The sequence below is a fragment of the Lepisma saccharinum genome, chromosome 6, assembly GCF_977018435.1.
Source record: "Lepisma saccharinum chromosome 6, izLepSacc3.1, whole genome shotgun sequence".
Classification (NCBI taxonomy): domain Eukaryota; kingdom Metazoa; phylum Arthropoda; class Insecta; order Zygentoma; family Lepismatidae; genus Lepisma; species Lepisma saccharinum.
Window position 1 is genome coordinate 90,837,949 of NC_139234.1, and position 13,297 is coordinate 90,851,245.

A 13,297-nucleotide genomic window follows, 5' to 3' on the forward strand; every position below is an offset into this window, starting at 1 on the left:
CTTTTCCTTGTGGTCGATCTATACATCGAGGTGACAATGACAGTGGCCTACTAAGGGAGATTTCACACAGTGTCGCCTGAGGATTTCACAAGTCGAAATTAGGTTTGTGCGGCATTTTGTGTCGATACGGTGTGAAACGTTGCTGTTGATTGGCCCATTCCAATCGACATGTATCACGTGTCCTTCGGTCTGAAACCTTCCTAAGTCTTGAAAATCCAAGTCACAAGGATGGAAAATTAGGGTCTTGTTAAGGTTAGGTGTGAAGGCAGGCAGACGACAGCATCCTAAAGGATCATATCCAAACCTGTAGGAAGAACGCATCTTACTTCAATCTCCAATACGGAATGATAAAAACTTCTGGTGAGTTGATTTTTAAAAATGTGTCCCAGATAAAGAGTGGCGTGCACAGGATTTTCGGAAGGGAGAGGGGTTATGCATACCTACAATTTTTGGTGGTCAGTCCTGATTTTGTCATTTCTTCCTGTCTTTGACGTTCTTCTTTTATGTTTTAAAAAAAAATAAGGAATACTGGGTCAAATGGGGTTATGACCTCACCAACCCTCCCTTGGGCACATCACTGGAGATAAATGAGTAAGCTTTTGATCATACTGGGAGACGAAATATTAGATGTGTTGGGAACGGAAGGGTTTTCACTGTGCATTAATTGTTTCGTGCCGATATATGACAAGACAGCGGAAGCTGTGACAGGCATTTTTGAACACTTGTGAGTGCTAAGGCCTGAATCTGAACAATTTGATGGGTTTCGGCTTTTATAAGAGCTGCAAACATGGAAGGACAAGACATGTTAGTGGTATTCAGGCTCGAATCAAAGAGAAATATTCGAGAGCTGTCTGCGTCCAGTTTGCAGCCCACAATTTGAATCTCGCGTTGTCGAGTGGATTGTCCAACCCGTGCATGTGTAACAGCTTCGTAAAAACACGCAAAGACACCATAGATGTTTTTATGCCTGATGAGAAGAAATTAAACACACATACTGAGTTGGTTCCGGCACACAATGTTAATGCATGGAAACAGAGGAGTTGAGTGGTAAAAAATGGTCCGATTTCACGTTCTGATTAAAATGACAGCTTTACAGTGGCGACGATTTAAGGAATAGTTGCTCCCCATTTTTTTGCCTCAACATTATGGCCTCTTAATGTTAAGCCTTGTCTACCAAGAGAAAGTAAACTTTCCTTGCACCGCCCTCCGCCCCCCCCCCCCCCCCCGTTTTGGAACCCAATTGCCACCACTGGTCTAAAATATACAATTGTGAGGTTCTTACTATACCCTTTAAAAAATGGGGTTGAGCCCCCCCCCCCCCGAAAGGAATTCCTGGATACGTGCTTGCAGGCATGGTATACAAGATGCGGCCTTCAGCAACCAGGTGGATCACATGTGGTGGATAGTGAAGGACCCTCGAGAGGGTGGTTTTGGCAAAATTACACTTATTAAAACTCCAGGATGCAGCCACATATATATCAACCATGGGATAATTACAAGTAAATCAAAGTGGGACTCACTTTGTAGACATGTTGTATATTGAATACATTTATTGTTAATTTTACCATTGAAATGATGCACTAATATGCCTATATTGGCCATTACATACAGACTATCATTTAGTCTTCCCACCTATAATTAAATTCTTGACTTCTCAAATCCACTTGTCTTACGTAACAAGTGTAAAATTGGCAAAACTTACATCTTCAGGAATGACATCTATGAGTCCTTCCTCAAGCTGATCTGGATAAATTGAATCATCTATATTAGATGGTATTGGCCCTATGTCCTAGAAGAAATGGAAGTATTACTGTCAAATGTATACATCCCTACTTATTAATGAATAAATTATTATTTTTAATATTAGAGATTGAATCTCTTTGAGATTTAACATCATCTCAGGCAATTTTGTAAAAGATAACAAACAGGATTAATTGTTGTTCTTGGTGTTTTCTAATATAAATGTGTGAGAGAGAAGGGGAGGGAGACAGAGAGAGAGGAAGGGAGAAGGAGAGTTTGGACTCACACAACGTATTACTTGTGTATTTTTAAAATTGCTCTTTAATTTGCTGATCACTTAATATAGATGTTTTACAATAAGCCAATAAATTCAATTTTGAGCATTAGTGCAATGTTCTTGTAATTTCTCATTCATGTTGAGAAATATTATGAAAACTCCACTCAAAATGCTTGCCACTTTTTCTCTCTTGAGCTAACAGTGTTTCAATATATGATTAATCCTCAGTCAAATGTTGAGTAGATAACACTCACACGTAAGCCAAGAAATTAAAAAGTACAATTATCAACTATTTTCTTGCAATGGTATTGAAAGGTATTATGGCCCTGTATTTTTTTATGAAAACACAAAATATGATTTGATTTTTATTTAGCATCACTTTTTTGACACTTTTGGTTAATTTATTTACCCAATAAAAAACTAAATTCATAAGGAGGAGTTTCTCTTCAGCAAGATTAAGCTCTGCCTCATAATCACAATGAGGTGCACATCCCTGCACCATGCGATCTGACATGAAATGGCTTTCCTAATATTGGCCACCAATGTGGCTTCTACCTCTGGGAGTATGTGCAGACAACCATGTTCAACCACTGGCATGAGATCTGTGTGATCCCTGTAGGAACTCAATTTTTGATTCTGTGTATGCTAATGACAGGAATTCCCACCTAAAATGTCTGTGACTCTTAAGCATGTTTTATTCTATTTATATATATGCTACATCACTGAATTGAAGGAGTCATGGTATTGTGAAAGTGTAAAGATATTTTTGAATTGCCATGTAGTTTTAAACATAATGAAATCTGACAAAGACTTACTAAACTATCTGAATCCTCTTCCACATCTGCAGGTGGCATTACTGTGCCTCTGAGTTCAAAAAACTGGAATTAAACAAAAATAAAGTTCACAATATATAAAAATATTAATTACATTGCAATTCTTATTTACAATGTTTATTGGTTGTATTACACTACTATGTAAAGTCAATGTGTTTTTAATTTCAGTTCACAAAAAAGTAAAGTCAACGGAAGTACTATGTTAGTATGATATAATAGTACCCATTTTCTTAATCGAGAAAACTAATTTTCTTAAAATGTTTTAATTTACTTTTCTAATTTTTAGGGACAACATCAAAATTTAATTTATTTTTGCAGGCTTCTGTAGAGCATATGGCAGTGCAAAGACAGAAGCTCTGGGTTGGAATTAGGGATGGCCAAAAAAATCTGGATTCTGGATTCAGGAAAATTTGAAATCTGGATTCGGAAAATATACTATCGGGATTTCAAAGGGAATTCGGATTTTGGATAAAATCCGGATTTGGGAGCGAGTCAGTGGCGGTCCCTCCATGGAACAGAGGGAATAGGCTGTTCCCTCCTACTTACGCCGAAGAAAACTTGCACCGTGACTGGACGTTTGTTTACTTCACCTACCCTCGTCGTTCCACCCTCTAGTGCCTGACGCCGAGAATTTCCGACCACACGCGAAGGTAAATGATCCTGAAAGTCCCACTTCCCACCTCCCCCACCATGGAAGCTGAACTCTATAGCTGTTCCCTACAAGAGACAGCGAATTTGTTTTCCTTCGAGTTTTTGCTATGTGCTAAAGTTTAATTGCGTCGTAGTGATAGTTTTGAATGTAGTAAGTCTATAGTTTCCTAATCTCATTACAAAATTGCATCTGACATTCATAACGAACTGGAAAAATATTCTACAGTTAATCGTCTGCTAAATGCCTTGGCTAAATGCTGCGAAATAGCTTCCGAGGGAACAGCTCGCATCCACCTGTTCCAACAGCCCCAAGACCAGGTGCATGCAGAGGCAGGACAAGAAAGCGAATGTTGCGAGCGTAGGGTTGAGAATGTTGTATAATCGACAGGCTGAAGACAAAAGCTTTTAGTTCATTGAAGATTGAACTTTACAGAAAAGACAGCAAACCAATACCTACCCTAACCAAAATAAAAACAAAAACAAAATCGTACACAAGGCATTTTATAAAAAGTTACTACAACTCTGTAAAGTGATTAACTGGATACTCTTCCGGAGGCAAATTATTGTTGTTGTCCTTGTTTGTTCACGAGAAGGGAGTTTGGAACAGTTCGGGTTTTGTCACAATTTCTACAAATCTAGCCGACGTCATGAAAAAACTTGGCCATCTGAATGTCATTATTGCATTGAGGACGTTTGAATTACAAGAATGCTCAACTCTACAAAAAAAGTCAACTTAATCTACAAATAGAGAGATGAAACAGGTTTCGACAAAACATTTTTTTCTCTGATTACTCATAAATTGCTTTTATTATTATTTTCTTTGTTGCGCATCAACAATTTTGTTTTTAATGTTATTTTTACATTATAGTATCATATTTGCTTTAACATTGTTATTGTCCAAATTTTAACGTGCTTCATGTATGTTACTTCTGACAATTTGTAACACATGTATCGTATGTTTATTTGGTCAGGAGGGGTGCCAACAGGGAGGATTATGGCGCAGGTTGCGCTATCGAGATTTGGTGGGGGGGTCCCTTCAAATAATATAAAATTCAACATTTATATCTTTTTCCAAAATATATGTAAAAATTTTACAACTTAAATGCAGCATATTTAATCCATTAGATGAAGAAAAGAAAGTGTTTAAGGGTATTATCAAGGGGGGGGAGAAATATCGAACTCTTACATATTAGGCCTTAATTGACACGGGGTTCTGGGGGGATTGTGAATTAAACTTTAGGGGGGAACAGTATCCAACTCTAGGTCTTAGATTATTGTGGGTATTTTAGCTAGAGGGGAATTGAGCCTTAAATTGGGGGCAATTATACAATTATTGTGTATTACTATTCTCTTAGACAGACTATTGCGGAAATTCTGGTGTGGAGACTGAGAATTAATTTTTTGGAGGAGGCATAATTTACTCTTCAATAGCAACAGCAAGTCTAAAATTGGCATGGAAACTTTGGTGAAATCTCAGATTGTGAAGAGATTTCTGTAGTGGAGAAAGAGTTCGAAAATTACATTTTGGAGACTGTATTTAGCGATATGATATCCACACGTTTTCGACCCTGAACGTGCCAAAGGGGAAGCTGGAAAAGACTAAATATCTCGGGATCTTAAGAAAGTATTGACATCCCATTAAATTAATATTCTTGAAAGCCTGCAAAGGAATGAATTTAAAGATTTTCTTGCTCGCTTCGACCGCAATGATGTGTTACTAGGATGCATGTTTGGCGCTTGAATGAGGTGAATGTGACAAGATAAGACATCTTCTCAATTATGATGAAGGATTTTAGGGGTGGTCTTGAGTGATGGGCACCCCTATTTAGGAAGGAGGGGCAGATCAAGCATAGTGTTCAGTAAAGCTAAGAAAGAAGTTACTTTCAGTAGACACGCTGTTGTAATTAAATACGTTGTGGGGATTACGATATGGTTTAAGGGCATAAATTATATGATTTGGAGGTGATGCGTCATTGGACTTGGGGGGGAAGCACTCCTGTATTTAGTTCATTTCAATAAGGGTTGAATTTTACTTGGTCTACTGTATTATATTACGATGGGTATGGGACGGGAGGGGGAAAGTGCAGGTCACCTGTTCCCCTGTCTGATTTAGCACCGCACCACACTGGAGCGAGTGTTATTCCAATGTGACAACAAAGTTTTAGTAAGTCATGCATAACATAATAATATGGCAGATGATACTTTAACTTCAATGAAACTGAAGACTACTACTAACTTGTTTGAGTTTTGTTTGCTTTGGCCACTACAAGTGCATCTTTTGTAATTTTAAATGAACAAAGCTTGTTTTTGCAGGCCAATGACCATATACTTTGTCTTAAAAAAGAAAAATATTTTTTAACAAAAAATAATAATAATGGTGGAAGAAAGACAACAGCCACTAATAATTGTAGAGACTCCATCCCCCCTAATAGAGGATAGCAAATGCAGGTTCTCTTTCAGATTACGATCAATGTATTTTTGTCTACAATGACAGCGGTGTTACTCCAATGTAACGACAAAGTTTTAGTAAGTCATATACATAACGTAACATGCGGATGAAAGTTAAGGGATGCTGAAAAACACCTTTGCACCTCCTTCCTCGCACCATCCATGCATGAGAGCAAGAAAAGTTTGGTCGGAAGCAGAAAGAAATATATATGACATTTTGTGTTGTGTACGATTTCATTGTTTGAGCTCCGAAGCATGTAATCTCAGGAAGCAGATGCAAATGATTATATTCTTTCGGCGTCAGAAAGTGCTTGCACATTAAACTCAAGCGCAAACTTGTCCAATCTATCAATATATTTTTTTTGTGCAACTGCTACGACATATAAGGAGCAATCGAGCAATGTGAGCATGTTTGGCCGAAACAAAGAACTGTTGTACAATACTACTGGAACAACACTGATCACATTGCTTTTCAGTTAGCCAACTATTCCTCTTTCTCAGTTTGGGATTAGCTGCAAACATATTCAGTAGACTTAGTTACGTGCTATTTAAACATTTAAAGATTTAAAATAAGCATGAGCCAGGATGGATCGAATTCAAAATCCAGATTCCATTCAAAATCTGGATTTCCTCCAAAATCCAATGCCCTCTGAAATCCGGATTTTATGTAAAATCCAGATTCCCTCCAAAATTCGGATTCTCCATTTTTACTATCCAGATTCCGAATTTTAAAAAATCCGGATTTGGCCATCCCTAGTTAGAATCATGGGTAAAACGTGGAGTTTCTATATTTCCTTCTATCTCATCATATCCACAATTAACCCAGAGAGCAAAGGAAAAGGAGCATGATACAGGTACTGATCACAGAAAATGTCACCAATTATGATTTGGTACAATGCCCAACCCAGGTTAGACAACACACAAAGATTCTGTGGCAGTAACTGAAGAGGTGGAAAAATATATGTTATCATCAAAATAAAGTAAAACTGTGATCAAAGATAGAAATAAACATAATATTAATAATGACAACTCGTGGCACAAGAGCCCTTGAGGGTCAGGGCCTACCTACCAACTGGCCTCACTACCACCTACCAAGGTCAAGATCGTCCAACCAGTTACGGGGTGACGTGTGGTCAACATATTGAACTCCCAGTGGTTGTAGATTTCCATGAACTGGTTACGCTAGTCATTCGTAGCTTCCTAATTTCCTCACAATGGTGGGTGACCACCGGTTCCATAAGCATATTGAAATCTTAAGAGAAATGTTGTTAAGCTTCACCCTCAAGACTTGAACCTGTGTGCTTCCCATAGTCGGAGCCCAAAGCATGATGCCTTAGACTGCATGGGCACGGTGTGCGACAATCAAAGAAAAAAATTGTAGTAGGTAGAGATATGTTTATGTGTCTTAGACCATGATTTGATCTCTCTCGTACAGTCCAAAACATAATGATAGAGTATCAAAATACAATCATTCAATCTCCTGATATTATGACAGTTCACAGTAGCAAGGAAAAACAGGGGTATTAAAAATGAACCAACAAAGGAATGAGATGGACAGATTAACATCAAGAGGATGTATCAGAACACTGGGAGTGAGAAGATGGAGACACAATGGGAGAAATGGACTGCCATTGTTGAGAAGGCTAAGATCATTTTATAAGGGTCATACAACAGGAAGAAGAAGTAGTAGCATGTATGGGCTACAACCACTACACTACAAAACAAACTGTGGTAAAGAACAACATGATATGTCTTCTTGCATTGTATATCTACTACCTGTGTTTATATATTATAAAAAGATACAAGGAAAGTTTATTAGATATCTAAATATTTAGAAACTAAATATTAAAGAATGTCTGCCCTGGGATGTTTACTGCTGTTTATATAAAGATGAGGACTTGGAGACATATTCCCTGGACAAACTGATCTACATTTTGCATACAAATGTCTTAATATCATAATAGATTAGCCAAAAATTCTGAGATATTTATCATTCCAAGTACCAAATTATACTATCAGAAGTATGCCCCTGCTGAGCACTTCATTCAGATGTAACAGTAAAGGTTACTATATGCCAATGAATTGTATAGCAAGAGAAATAAATTCACTTTATGATCAAGTAGACATATTCAGATAGGAGCTTCCTAAGTTCAAAAAATACATACAGTAGATAACCATTGTTGATTGTTAATTATGGTTTCTGTGCATTTTTTTGTTTTGCATGTTTTCCTTATCAAAAACAGCATAAAGAACATGCGCACATAGAATTTTGTGAATTTAGTATATGTACATTTGTAAAAGTAAAGTGCTTCTCTGTGATTTGCACCATGCCATGAAGGTGTACAGGGGGTGTGGAGTTAGGGCCTCACACTTTCTTGATCACAGCTGAAGGTAGGGAGTTTGATACCCGATAGAGGCTTATAGTGGTTCGTATCCCACTTTAAACTGTAGGCCCAGTCCCAATTAGCCTTACTATGCAAATCAATCAATCAATCAATCAAATGAAGGTAGGGATGAAGTGATCAACACCATGGCCCTGGATTTTTATGGATCGTATTTGGAAATATCTGCAGTTACCTCCAATACACTTAATTGAATATTTATCAATCATATAACAGTAATTTGTTGAGTCTACCTTTTAGAAAAACTAATGATTATCTATGTAATACTTTTTTGGAATTGTACATATCTTTCTTTTCTATGCATATTACTTTCTTTACTATACTGCTGGACAAAAAAAAACCGGACACTTGCATTTTTTGTGATAATGCAATGGGTCGATAAAAGCTCTGGTACAAGGGCTAACTAAATGTTGCAGAAACTGAATTAAGTACAAATGCATAAACAAAGTCCGAGCTTATGAATGGTGCATATGGTACTACATGATCTGCCGAACATTCTGTAATATACCTGCGAGCTGTTATTGCAATTCAGATGTCAAATATTAAAGTGTCCAGTTTTCATTGTCCAGCAGTATATTATTTCTATATAATGTTATTTTATTTTGTCTAATATATTCTAGCTTAGTATGTCAAATTCCTGTTGTGTAATCAACTTATCAACCACCAACTTACCTGTATGTGTATTGCATTTATTTGTTGCCATTTGTTTTGAAATGTAATGTAATTAGAAGATACCTATAATTGGGAAATTAAATGCCTGTTGGTCACCCAAACACAAATGAATAAAATAAATGTAACAATTAAAGTCTGTTCATCTGCTTGAAACAACTAGGAATCAGCAAATATAAATATAATTTGCCTTCTGCAGTTGGTTGTGTATGCAATGGGCAATAATAACATTACCCATGGATCTGACATATATGATTACAACTTTGGCAACTTGAGGACAGTTGCATGGTGTGGTGTATGTATTGCTATCACGATTTGAATCACATGATACATGTATCTGGATTTTCTTGCAGATGTCAGGTAATAGCTGTATCTCTTAGCAAACAATGTGCACTCAAGCTATGCTCAGCAGATAATAATGTTCCATGACATTGGTTTGAATACCACATTGATACTCTTCATCATTTGGATTAGCCTACAAAGTTTTTGAGATTAATCTTGCAGTGCAGCCTCAAGATGTCACACAACAACATGTGAATATGCTTGATACACGGAATGTGCCATACCAGTACAAAGGACTCCATGCAGACAACATGGTGTGCAATGTTTAGAGATTAACTTGGAATCATGCCAATGCAGTTAAGTGTCTTTCTGATGAGAACGCCTGGTATTAGGTTGGTGCCATAATTCAGTGCTCGTTCACTGTACATTGGGTTAATTCAAATCTTGTGCAGAAACTGAAGGGTCACCTAGAGATCGAAATAGAACAAAAAGAAAACTGCAGGCTAGAAACTGATCTTCAGTCAGTACACGGCTGTGAGAGTCAGGAACAACATGAAGGCAGGCGACCACATGATCACCAATAATGCCTCACCACACTTTCACCACAAACTTCTGTTGGTAGGGATATTTGAATGTAGAATAGGAATTCTTGTCCTCCAAACATGGATATTATAGAAATTAGAGAAACTATATCTTTTGTATGATGTCATATCCATGATTAACAATTTGCTCTAAAAAATTGTGCATTTACACAATCCTCATGCTACATTCCTACACCACCACGAACAGAATCTTGTGATGAACATGTTGAGAGGTATTATTAGTGTTGTTGTAGTCAGATGTGGTGGCCTGTAATATCTCAAGATTCCTATTCCATTGTGTCCTATTATAAAATTACATATATTCCCATATCTCTATGTGCTCCCTCAGTTTGTGTGCAAGAATTTAAAAATTTAGAATTTAGAATTTATTACTCTGTGTAAACCTTATACATTTGGAACTATCCAAAATATGTCAGTTACATAATTAGGGACGCTAATAACGTATTAAATATAAAATCTTAGAATATTTCACTATCTTATCAAGCCTGTCAATAATTTTGTCATAAGCTTATGCCATGTAATCATTACATACAGGCTGCTCGGAAATTCACCTTACAAACTCCTAGGGCTAGTAGAGGGAACTGAGTAGACAATATTTGGAATAGAAACCCATTTCCGGAAACGTACCATTTCTGTGCTACAACCATGACAATGTGTCGGATGTGCCTGTGATTGTATGCAACCAGATAGGCAGTACGAGTCATTCCATGCCAAATCAACACAGATATGTGCAATTTTTAACCTGACCATCTCCGATTTTCATGAAATTTGGGGAATTGAAACTACGCATAGAACTTAGTAACTATGAAAATTTTTAGTCTCATGCGTCTTGTAATTGTTAAATTATTCAAGGTCAAAGTTTGCAGAAATTGCCTTTTTTGAGCCCGCATAGCTACACTAAATGTGCTGTAACTCCGCCCCTATTTCACCTAGGAAGCTCAAATAAAGCTTATTGTACAGGGAATTGAATAAGCTTTCCAGTGATATATAAGAAGCATACCTTTGGATAAAAATATAATTTTGTCACGTGACCTTGACTTTTGACCTTGAATATATCAAAACATGTCATCACCAAAAATCGTGAAAAAAAATATATTTGGTCCCTCATACCATACTCAAAAACATACCAAAAAATCATTCTGGGACTGCAATGGGATCAGAAGATACAAAATAATATGTGTAGCTATGTGACTGATAAAAGCCCCATTACATGAACTATGAAGAGTCAAATGTCCCTTAACACTCCCTACAAAATGCGAAGGAGTTATCCTGGGTATAATTGGTCATGAAAGAAATAGGTTAGGCACAGGGAGATCCCTAGCCGTGTGTGTCAAGCGCAGATCCGGCATATTGTTGACCGCCATATTGAATTCAATGCAAAAATTTCAAAGGAAAGGGGGTGATGTGATATATCAAATCAGGCTAGAATTTCACGAGAAATGAAGTGACGAACGTTTATCCAACATATATTTAACCAGCAAAAATTTATTACTGCATGCTTGTAACCATTTTCTCCTTTTCAAGGTGTTAAAAACAAAGCATTGGAATGCTCCTAACGTGTTAGGAACTCATGGAGATCACGCTGACATCTTGGGAGAGAAAGAAGTATACGCACCATTGCATATGATTTTAATCAGCTACATTCATCAAATAGTTGAATAGTGAAGAATATTGGGAAAAGTATCTCAAACAATTACGTGACACTTCCTTTGGAATGAAAAATTCTTCAGTGACGAGGCAAATTTTTATGTTCACGGTGAAGTTAATAAAAATAATATGCAATACCTGTGATTTGCTCAGTCGAATGGTTGTTGCTCGTAAGCTAATTATATGATATAATGTATGGCGAACGGGAATGGTTGGTCCATATTCAACAACGGAACCTTAAATGGTGAGGGCTTCTTGGATTTGTTAAGTGAACATGTTTTTTCACCCTTGCTTACGGGATATGGCATTTTTCGAGAGTTTTGAAACAGGACAGAGTGTGACCACACTATGTGGATATTTTCGCAATTTCTTCATGGTAATTTTCTAGGTAGATTGATGGGCACACGGGGATCTATTAAAAGGCCTGCACATTCCCCAGATCTAACATCTTAGGAGGACTTTTACCTTCAGAAACATTTGAAGAGAATGGTGCATGCACTAAAAGTCCCTGATATTGACCATCTCAGAGAAGGCATAGTTGCTGCTTGCGATGTTGTTGCACATGCTACATTACCAAATGTTCTATGCGAGTGTGAGAGTCGTCAACGAGTGTGCTCACAGGAATGTTGACAACATTATAATGTGCATATATCGTAAGTGAAAGATATGTGTATAACTATTTGCTGGCGTAAGATATGTTGGAAAATCCTTCGTCACTTCATTTCTCGTGAAATTCTAGCCTCATTTGATATATCACATAACCCCCTTTCCTTTGAAATTTTTGCGTTGAATTCAATATGGCGGTCAACAATATGCCGGATCTGCGCTTGACACACACGGCTAGAAATCTCCCTGTGCCTAACCTATTTCTTTCATGACCAATTATACCCAGGATAACTCCTTCGCATTTTGTAGGGAGTGTTAAGGGACATTTGACTCTCCATAGTTCATGTAATGGGGCTTTTATCAGTCACATAGTTACACATATTATTTTGTATCTTCTGATCCCATTGCAGTCCCAGAATGATTTTTTGGTATGTTTTTGAGTATGGTATGAGGGACAAAATATATTTTTTTTCACGATTTTTGGTGATGACATGTTTTGATATATTCAAGGTCAAAAGTCAAGGTCACGTGACAAAATTATATTTTTATCCAAAGGTATGCTTCTTGTATATCACTGGAAAACTTATTCAATTCCCTGTACAATAAGCTTTATTTGAGCTTCCTAGGTGAAATAGGGGCGGAGTTACAGCACATTTAGTGTAGCTATGCGGGCTCAAAAAAGGCAATTTCTGCAAACTTTGACCTTGAATAATTTAACAATTACAAGACGCACGAGACTAAAGATTTTTACACTTACTAAGTTCCATGCATAGTTTCAATTCCCCAAATTTCATGAAAATCGGAGATGGTCAGGTCAAAGGCTGTGTTGATTTCGCATGGAATGACTCGTACATGACGTCAGAAAATCACCTGATGACCTAAAGTGTAATCATTTTTTACAACCATGTCAAATGAGCTGTAAGATACAGAATTTAATGTCGTGTGTCTCACTACATAATACAAACAAATTTATTTGGTAACAATGCCAAGGGAACAATAAAGAAACATACTATGCATTAATCACAATAACACCTGTGTCGACAGGGGAATGAAACAATTTTTTTCTGTCTTCTGCACTGGATGTGTCACATACGGCACTGCTCAACTACAATAGTGGCTCGATGTGACGACCACCAACGT

The 13,297-nt window shown here is 37.2% G+C and overlaps 1 protein-coding gene across 7 annotated transcripts in view; it reads right to left on the reverse strand.

The window, feature by feature from the left end:
* LOC145989491 (uncharacterized) overlaps positions 1–13,297 on the reverse strand; it is a 203,645-nt gene that overhangs the window by 149,340 nt on the left and 41,008 nt on the right. For all 7 annotated transcript variants that reach the window (XR_014441859.1, XM_083124844.1, XM_083124846.1 and 4 more), the window contains exons 8-9: positions 2,833–2,895; positions 1,703–1,789 (exon numbers count right to left, since the gene is read on the reverse strand). Coding sequence is in view for 6 of the 7 variants with exons in the window: in XM_083124844.1 (XP_082980970.1) it covers positions 1,703–1,789; positions 2,833–2,895 (150 nt within the window). In the remaining variant the exon portion in view is untranslated. The remainder of the gene's footprint in view (positions 1–1,702; positions 1,790–2,832; positions 2,896–13,297) is intronic.